Genomic DNA, 10,035 nt, shown 5'->3' on the forward strand with positions numbered 1-10,035 from the left:
GATGCTTCAACGGACTCAGATCAAGCGCAACAGCTCTCCAGACCCGCTTGGGCTTGGGGTGTTCATCATAAACACTCAGCAACAGCTAACAATATCCATGTATATCAAAGCAACAATGCCAAGCTCTACCTCAGTAATCATGGCTGAAGCAGCAGCCTTTGCGCTGGCAGCATCACTCATCTCTGCAATGCACATGCAAGCTCCGATCTATCTCAGACAATCAGCAATTGGTGAATTTCTACAATAGAACAGACCACTCTTCGCCACCTCACTGGAGCATCAAATTTTACACTCAGAAGTTCATCAATCACAACTCTGCAAACAACTACAAGGTCTTCAAGATCACAAGAAGCCTAAACACCACGGCACACCTACTAGAAACTCAGGCTCGCCATACTACAAACTTGCATTCACATGTACCATCTATAGCCTGCCCAAATCAGGCTCATGCAAACAGATGCCCTTTAAGGGAGGCTTTGAACTATGTACCTTGGGAGTGCTTCTCCCTCTTAACAGCTTCTTGCTGTTCAAATAAATTCCGCTGGTTATAAAAAAAACAATCAATAAGCAGGGCAGAGCATACGAATGAGAAACTGGATTATCGATAACCAGACAAAAATAAGCATGCACAGAATAGTACAGCAGTAAACACAAACATCATCACAAATAATCTTAAACACTTCTTACGAATAATCTTAAAACACTTGTTTTGAGACAATCTTAGGGCCAGAAGAAAACAGGTAGCCAAGGCAATTCAATGAAGTTCACGTCATAAGCAACCTCCTGTCCAAAATCATCTAGATATTATAGAAGTAGTAGCAAATAAACTACTCGGCGGCAGCAACCTCCTGCCCAGCCTCATCTCCCTCAACAGGCCTCTCAAGCTTGACACCCACATCCTCTTTGTAGTCACCATGAACCTGAGAAGCAACAAGTGTTAGGATGACAACAGGGAGGTTCACTGGAAAAATTATTACTATGCATGTAGCAATTACCTCCATGAGCTTCCCGAGATCAAACTTGGGAGCCTTGAGTATCTTCACCTTGCGGATGAAGACGTTTTGAAGTGGGAATATGCTGGAGGTGGACTTCTCAATTTCTTTACCAATGACTTCTGGAATGAACTTTGAAACAAGCTCTTTCAGGTCACATGTAGAAGCCTGGTTGGCCATAATCTCAACCATCTTGCGGCGGATCTGCACACAGTACATGGCACAAGTATAAAGATAACAGGCAAACATAGTTGAGGACGGTTTGATGTACAAAAAATTACTACAGTTTTTTAATTCTGCAATGTATGCTACAGGGACAGAAATGTATGTTACCTGGCGGATCTGGGAAGCCTGAGCGTAGCAGGTTCTCTTGACCTGGTTTGGACGCCTCTTGGTGAAGCCAATGCAGAACAAGCGCAGCATGTAGTTGTCAGTTGTCTTGACATCAACATGGGCTTCAATGAGTGTCTGCCACTTCCTGACCAGGGATCTGAGTTTATCGGTGGTAAAAGACATACCCTAACAATTGAGAGAACAAGTTAGCGATTGAAAACACAGTAAAAGCACAACAGCTGTGAGCAATAGAACGCTGATCATTACCCAAAAGTTTGTGAGCACATTCCTGCCTTGCACATCTTCAGCACGGAGCCTGATTTTCCTGTAAGCCTGATCCTCGTCACCCTGAAGATCAGCGAGGCAAACCTCAAAGACTCTGTGCTTCAGACCCTCAGAAGCAATCTAAAACAACAGAAAAGATACATGAATCAGCAAATTAGACCATCAAGTAGTGTATCTACGAGACCCAGATACTGGTAAATCATATCAAAATCACATCACTATTTTATCATATTCAGACAATCAGGATACACAGCTTTATTTGCAAGTCCAACAAGAATGGCCAGGATCCAAAATGAATAATAAAAGATCACATTTATCAATATAATTCAATATGAATCACTTTATCTTGCGACTGGTAAACCATATGAACATCACATCACTGTTTATCATATTCAGAGCACCAGGATACACCAAGGCTGTATGCGCAGGTCCAACTAGAAAGGTCAGGATGAAAAATGAAGATCATATTTATCAATATGAATCACTTCTGGATGATATCCTGTGATCGGAATGCTATTGTGCTACATACAGTCAACAGATTACTATTACCTCTGTTCCAAAATGTGGGTTTTTAGTTGTCTTAAGCAAAACTTCTATAACTCTGACCAAGTTTTCAGGAAAATATAGTAACACCTACAGTATCAGATAAATTCACCATCAAGGCATTTAAAGTTGGATCTAATGAAATTATTTGATGGTGTAGATATCAGCACATGTTTCTACAAAAACTCGTTCAGAGTTATCGAACTTTGACTTAGAACAAAAGTAAAATGACCGATTTTGGATTAGCGGGAGTACCAAACTATGCATGAACTCAAGAAGTACAACATTTGTCTTCTAAAACATTTCACTGACAGATCAAAACATGCCTTTTTTCACATATAACCGACAGGCAAAGAATTTCATCTTTAGAGATAGGAAAACAGCGACAATAAGTTCACACCACCAGAACGTTGGGGAAGTACGAAAAAACAAGGAGAACGAAAGAAAAACATACCCTTGTACCCTGTGTCCTGGACACGAGAGTCTTCCCAATGTTGCGCACACTGAACACCGACGGGGCTTTGATGTCATACCAATCCTTCTTGGAGAAGGGGTCGACGCTGTACAGACAAAAAGAATACAGACACACCATCAGCAGATGCAAAAGAAACGAAGCAATTGACCGGAGAAAGATCTGAAGAACAGGCAAGCAAACTCACGTCTTCTTCTTCCCACCCTTCTTTCCCTTGGAGATCCTCTTGTTCTTGCCGACTGCCATGGTTGCCGCCGCGTGCGCTAGCCCTGGCCGCTACCGCGCGGGCTCGCCCTGGCCGCTGGATGTAAGGTAGACGGAGTGGGCGAGATCGAGAAGATAGGGCTGGCGGCGGTGAGGGAGGAGTGGGCGAGTGGCGGCCGGGAGATATAGGGCTGGGGGCGGTGACGGAGGAGTGCTCAAACCCTAAGTTCTGGTGTTTATATGTGAACATCGCTATCGGGCCTTCTAGGGCTCGGCCTTTTTTCCCAGGCGGGTAAAGAGTCCCACCTCCGTTCGGCCCATATGCGTGCTTTGAGAGAAGGCCGTGACTGCCAAGAAGCAAAAGACTGCGCCTGAAAAGGCCGTGCCGGTTAAGAAGCAGCCCCCTCCAAAGAAAGTTGAGAGCAGCAGCTCTGAGGAGGATTCTTCAGATTCTGAAGTGGAGATGCTATCACGTTCTTTTCTTTTGGCTCATGCTTTCCCTTTTTATTTTAGTTATTAAAATCATAAGCTATATTTATGCTTGAACTCTGGAGATCGCTTTGCTCCACTATGTCACAATCTCACAACTGATTGTATGATTCTGTGTGCTACCGATTGATTTTATTTAGTTTCTCTGGTACTCTTAGACTCAAGAGCTAACAGTTGCAGTAGAGTCATTACTTATCTATTTGGTGTTGCAATTCCTTTATTGAATATGTGAGACAAGTTTTATGCTATTTTTAAAGCAACCAAATGCATAAAAATTTATTCCATCAAGGAAAAGGCAAAAAAAAAAAAATTAAGGGCAGACGGGATGGTGAGTGGCCAAAAAAACCAATTGGTGTTTAATGACACTCCCAGCAGCGGGTTATTCTCTATCTTATTTACTGTGTTGTGGTTATTCAGTAGGGGATGCTTTTATGAGTTTTTTGCTATAACCTGTTCGGATAAAAGCATCCCGCGTGGAGAGGTAATTTGAATTTCCTTTTTTTGGCCACTTACCATTGCGTTTGTGTTCTGTTTCTTGTTACATTATATATGCTGGTATTTCTTCGCCAGATCCGGTGCGCTCTTCAAGAGCATTTTAGCTCATGTGGAGAGATTACCCGGATTTCCATTCCAAAGGATTATGACACTGGTGTAAGAAAAGTTTTTGTTGGCTCTTAACATATCATTCTTTTATACTTAGGTTTGGGCCTTATTTTTTCAGCAAGATATTCAAGAGGCATGATGATATTTGCCCTGTTCGTTTAGGCTTGTTTGGCTGATAAGTCATGGCTGAAAGTATTATGGTCTGATTTGGTGTGAAAGAAAAATACTGTTCGTTGGCTGAAAAAATACGGCTTATAAGCCAAACAAGCCCAAACGAACAGGGTGATTACTTATCGTTGACTCATTGACGCAACGCTTTGCTTGGTTTGCAGAATAGCATACATGGATTTCAAGGACCCAGATTCCTTGAATAAAGCATATGAGCTGAATCCTGAATGGAACCGACCTCGGTGGCTACAGCTTGATGAAGCGAAGCCGAGACCCGATAACAACACGGACGTCGGCTTCAGTGGTGGGTGTGGCAGCAGAGGAGGGAGGAGTGACAAGGTGCGTGGTGGTGGCCGTGGGCGTGGATTTGGAGGCCGTGGTGGCCAGGTGTTGGGGACCTAATACTGGGATACCCAATGAGGTGGAACTAATAACTATCGAACGTTGATACTTCCGGTCAGACAAGAACGCTACTACGCTCCTTGCCCGAACGATGGAAGATTGGTTCCGCCTCGCCCGACCCCCGAGGGCTAGACTCCGCCTCGCCCGATGGATAAGGGCTGGCTCCGCCTCGCCCGACGTCCGAGGGCTAGCCCCGCCTCGCCCGACGACCGAGGGCAGGCTCCGCCTCGCCCGACGACCGAGGGCAGGCTCCGCCTCGCCCGACGTCCGAGGACAGGCCCCGCCTCGCCCAAACGTCCGAGGGCAGGCCCCGCCTCATCCAAATGTCCGAGGGCAGGCTCCGCCTCGCCCGACGACTGCACCCTGCTCCTTCGTAAAGACGAGCACAGGATACGATAGGACATTCGAGTCAACCGCAGTATCGAGGGCCATGCCCTGCATGCCTGCAGGAAGGTACTGTCAGGATACGACGGACGAGCGCTTTAGGCCCTTTCCGACCTGACAGAGCCCGAACAGTGTTGTAGGCGCCGACTTTTGTCCCACAGTGTTGTAGGCGCCACCACCAGCCCTCGGACGCGGATACTAACACAAGCATGCGATAACCACTACGATCCAAGACAGAACTCACATCATCTACAGTGACAGACGTATGGTCACTTCCCCATCTACTCCCCGAAGTGACGTAGCTTGGCTCTCTAGCACGCCACACCATCCGCCGGCGTAGGATGGGATGCACCCACTTGCTGACAGAGGCCAGGGCACGGCCCTATAAGGATCAACGAACACGCCATCCCTGACACGGCTGCCATGTTAGCAGGGCAGGCACACGGGCAAAGGAAGATCCGGCTCCCTCGAAGGACCTTCTCTACCTTTGATTTTTTCCTCTTTCTCCCATCCGTAACCCTTGCACCCCCTTGTCTATAAAAGGGAGGACATGACACCCCACTAAAGGGACCGATCGTTTTGATACACAACACACAGTTAAGCAACAACCGAGCTCTTGGCGTCCTTTCGACCTTTCCATCAGAGACTTGGGACATGTCCCTCTTCGACCGTTTGTACCCCTACTACGAACCTTTTTCGGTACTAATAACACGAGCAGCAGCAAACTGGACGTAGGGATATTCTGTCCGAACCAGTATAAACCTTATGTCATTTAGTACACCATCCGAGCCTAACGCGCAACAATTATAAATTTACTAGTTGGTGTTTGTTCGAAACACCGACACCAGGGTACGCCTAGTACAGGTAAAACAATTACTTGGGTTAAGAATTGTTTTGCCGAATTAATTTCTATCCAGTTGGAGTTATGTTTGCTGTGTCCGCTTGATTTGGAACTGGGTTCAAACTTTGCAGGAAAGAAGACAGCATTTGGTGATGACGACTGAAGATCCATGGCTAGCGATTTATAGTGAAACTCAAACTATATTGTACCTTTCAGACTTCTGAGGTCGGGGGACAGGACGGGCTGCGGTGGCTGTGGTAAGAGAAGAGGCGCCGATGCCCGATGCTCCATGCATGCGTCGGCAGCGCCGTCGGGCCGAGTAGCCGTCCCTTGGGCCCTGGGCGGAAGGGAGGATTCCTGAGTTTGTTGGGCTGGGCCGAATGCTCACGTGACGTGGACTGGCTTCTCGACCTGTTGAGTGTTAGAACTTGGGCTGTAATGGCTGCACATGCAGAATAAAATGTTTTCTGATTGTTTACGATCAGGTTGTCGGGTCTGTGCGCGGGTTAAGACTTAAGATATTAGATCTCGTTGCGAGCGGCAAGTGGATTTTTCCGGTCTTCAAAGCCACATTTGTGAGGGTGTTCGCTTTCTTTGTTGTCTCTGTAGTCTGATCTTCAAGCTCCGACAGGTACTAGACTTGCGAAAAAAAAGATCGATTTGATTTTCGATGTACTCTTATTCTTTAAGGACGTTTCATGTCTTTTTGTCCATTGTTTGTACTAGCCTTTGTTTTCCTCTGAGATATATCACATGCGAAACATTCTTCTGTCAAAAAAAAAATCAGTCCATGTTAGACCCTATTTACCTCGGGAAAAAAAGGTGGCCCGCACTCATCCAACAGGAAGTGTATGGTTTAAAAAATAATTCATTATAACTTTTCATAAGGTATGCTATTGTCAATTATTCTGCTATTACCGTTAAAAATATTATAGTTTTTTAATAATATTTTAGCACCGCTAATCATAACCAAGTATATATTCATTCTTTTGTCTAGAGACTACACTGTCTCTTCTTTAAATTCTTTACTTATTATAAATGAGGTAATTAACCATTGCATAGTTATTGAACTATTGAATGTTGATCGCAGCAGTAAGTATGTTGATTGATATGACCAATATATGTCAAGTAAATGACTTGGAAATATGTTTTGCTAGATCTCGTATATGTATCTGAATATTTGTGTTTCATAAAATTTTGCCTAGTGAGATATTTTCGTACATAATTAATTAAGTATTTTTCATGTTTTCTATAAAACCGTTAAATGGAATAGCATATGTAATAGATTGCTGTAGTTTTTGTTTAGTTTTTGGAAGATGCCAACGCTAGTCCACTATTTGTACCATTGGGTAAGTGGCTTATGATCAGTCGGGCAGTAAAAATGACAGATCTCTACATCCTCAGAAAGGAGTAGCGGCCTATTCGCTTGCTCGTATCTGGCTTATAAGCCATGTCTGACTTATAAGCCATGATTTATCAGCCAACGAACAATATTTCTCTCATATCAAACCAGCCAACGGTACTTTTAGCCATGACTTATAAGCCAAACCAGCCCAAACGAATAGAGCGCAGAATGGAACACACGTTGCTCAACAGAACCATCATACACGGGCATCACTGCCGCTGTACATGTTTTATGCACGGATCACTATCACTATGTACACGAAAACCTACACCTATTACAACGCTTCTGTTCATGGCTAGCAGTTTCAGGTGACTATGCTAGCAGCTCGGCACATTCGATCATGCATCATTCCTTCGCTCGGCAGCTTCACGTGCAACTCCAGCTTCCCGGTGCAGCGATGGCTGCGATGCAAACGGAACGCATTCCAGCTACCCGGCGCAGAGATGCAAACGGTGCCAGCTGCCCAAGGCGATGGTCGATCTCCTCGCCGATGGGCACCGAGTAGAAAGACGGCGTTTGCTTCGGCCTGATGAGGTCGACCACACGATCAGAAGCATGCGTCCATGAGGCAGCAGCAGCAAATTGCGGCAAAACCTGCACAGCTGCCACCAGAAAAAAGATGGTGATAGGACATACTGGATCATCAAAAACGTCATTATATCATGTTAACATGCCCCCCGTTGCCGTTCATAAATACAGTAATCATCACGAGTTAATTTTCCTTCTCTATACGAAGTAGCAGGCATGGAAAACCTGACGCTTGTTGGCCGATCATGTCGGCATACGGCTAGCAACAAAAATTTGGCAGCCGTTGCGACCTTTCTTTCGGCCCGCATGGATGGCCCACCTCTCAATGACAGTCCGTCCGGGGACGTGTCAACGGCCCAACAGCACGGCTGTTGCTCCAAATTTCTATCTGCATTTGCACCAAACAGGAGCACGCGCGGCGATTTCTGTTGGGCACGTACCATCCTTCCGCGAACGACGCGCCGGTCTTCCGGGGAGGCGGCGGCGGCGGCGGCGGTTGCGCGTACGGCGGCGGGTACATCGCCGGCGGCGGCTGGCCGTACGGAGACGCGTACACCGGCTGGCCGTACGGCTGCTGGTACATCGCCGGCGGCGGCTGCCCGTACGGCGACGCGTACATCGGCTGCGGCGGAGGCGGCCCGTACTGCTGGTGACAGTGGTGGTGGTGGAGCTCCTCCATCCCGCGCTCCGCGTACGGGTCCATCGTGTACCCTGGCACGTCAGGTCAGGTCAAATTGAAAGACACGTCAGCATCTCCAGAGGAACACGACGATGCGCAAGTGTCGGTCGGTCAACCAGTTGGGGATTAGGATCTCAAAAATAAAATGTTGTGGGGTCTGCGAGACTGCGAAACGAAGCCAGCGAGATTCCGCTCGCGGAGACAGTCAGATCAGACAGCATAGTATTCGATCGGAGGAGCATGGCGATCACGAGTGATTGTGATCGGTGGAAATGGATAGTCTAATCTAACAAGGATATGAAAAAAGAAATAGGAGTACGTCGGAGGAGTCGGCGACGACAAGTCACCTTGTGGCGGCGGCGGGGGCGGAGACGGGGAGGGGCACGGCGACGGGGGCGCGCCGCCATGGCCCTGGGGATTGTAGTAGCTCATCTTCTCCGCTGGAGCAACGGCAGGATCGGAATTGGAATCGCAGTGTCGATGGTGGTGGTGGTGTTTGCGTACAATAATCGCGTTGGATTTCGAGAAGAACAGAGAGGGAAACGCGACGAGAGGATGCCGAGGGATCAACAGAGGAAGGAGGATTATGCTAATTTGGTCGAGGGCGATCTTTTTTGTCGACGCAAGCTATAGGCTATTCCTGGCAGGCAATTCGACGGCTCGCTGCGTTGGGCAGGGCTGAGGGCTGACGAGTTGCACTAGTACAACACAATGGCCAGAAGAAAACGAGACGTTCCCATTTCGGAGGCGCGATCCGTCATGTTGCCGCACGAATCTTTTACTCCAGCAGCTGCAGTGTATGGGCGCTAGCCAGGAATTTCGCCGGGCGGCAGGGCATGCATCTGCCCGCCTACGCTACGAACTGAGGATGCCGCAGGCACTTATCATGTCGCCAAAAAGATGCTAGCTGCACTGCACTGCACTGCACTGCACGTGTACGTGCCACAGCCACGCAGCTGCAGTGCAGCAGCGACCAGGGGAAACCCCATCAGCGAACAGCGGGCGGAGCCGTGGATCCGTTCGGGTCAACTGCGCTGTTCGCTGATAAGGTAGGGTTGAAAGGACTGTTGATTAATAGTATTTGTTAACTTAAAAAAAGTACGACTTAGGGTGTGTTTAGTTTGTGAAATAAAATTTTTTGGGTGTCACATCGATATGTCAGAAGGATGTCGGGAGAGATTTTTAGATACTAATAAAAAAATAAATTACAGAACCCATCAGGAAACTGCGAGACGAATCTAATGATACTAATTAATCGGTCATTAGCACATGCGGGTTACTGTAGCACTTAAGGCTTTTCATGGACTAATTAGGCTTAAAAGATTCGTCTCGCGATTTTGTCGAGAACTGTGCAATTAGGTTTTTTTTGTCACATTTAATACTCCATGCATATACCACAAGATTCGATGCGACATTTTGGATGAAAAAACAGGGCCTTAAGCAAACGAACCGAACGACCGCTGCAAGCAAAGGACACCTGTGACCTGTGCCTGCAACACGTCTCCCACACGCTTGCGCTGCGCGTCTTCTCTCTGCAGTACTGCGAGATTGACGAAACGAAACACTGCGGATGCCATGCCACCGCCGTGCACCGTCTGGGCATCCGGCATCTCGGCGCGGCCGTGCGCATATGCCCTGTGCAGGCGTTGAGGGAGTGCTCTCTGCCCGGGGCCCGGGCTCGCTCGAGACCTCGAGTTGCATTGCATC

General features: G+C 47.4%; 2 protein-coding genes across 3 annotated transcripts; both read right to left on the bottom strand.

The window, feature by feature from the left end:
* Positions 1-660: 660 nt before the first annotated feature.
* Positions 661-3,041, bottom strand: LOC136504758 (small ribosomal subunit protein eS1-like). Its single transcript, XM_066499750.1, has 6 exons — positions 2,813-3,041; positions 2,608-2,713; positions 1,593-1,730; positions 1,326-1,511; positions 996-1,196; positions 661-920 (listed from the first exon to the last, which is right to left on the bottom strand). Exons 1-6 carry the CDS (start codon positions 2,869-2,871, stop codon positions 828-830), a joined length of 783 nt encoding a protein of 260 aa, XP_066355847.1. The 5' UTR covers positions 2,872-3,041; the 3' UTR covers positions 661-827.
* A 4,230-nt stretch (positions 3,042-7,271) lies between these two features.
* On the bottom strand, positions 7,272-9,154 carry LOC136504767 (cysteine-rich and transmembrane domain-containing protein WIH2-like). Of its 2 annotated transcripts, none has more exons than XM_066499760.1 (3): positions 8,676-9,154; positions 8,090-8,360; positions 7,272-7,715 (listed from the first exon to the last, which is right to left on the bottom strand). In XM_066499760.1, the coding sequence occupies exons 1-3, from the start codon at positions 8,758-8,760 to the stop codon at positions 7,550-7,552; spliced, it is 522 nt and encodes a 173-aa protein (XP_066355857.1). In that variant the 5' UTR covers positions 8,761-9,154; the 3' UTR covers positions 7,272-7,549. The 2 variants fall into 2 exon arrangements, with proteins under 2 accessions (XP_066355857.1, XP_066355866.1); XM_066499769.1 differs by having other exon boundaries at positions 7,272-7,723.
* Positions 9,155-10,035: the final 881 nt, after the last annotated feature.

The sequence above is a fragment of the Miscanthus floridulus genome, chromosome 1, assembly GCF_019320115.1.
Source record: "Miscanthus floridulus cultivar M001 chromosome 1, ASM1932011v1, whole genome shotgun sequence".
In the NCBI taxonomy this organism is placed as follows: Eukaryota; Viridiplantae; Streptophyta; class Magnoliopsida; order Poales; family Poaceae; genus Miscanthus; species Miscanthus floridulus.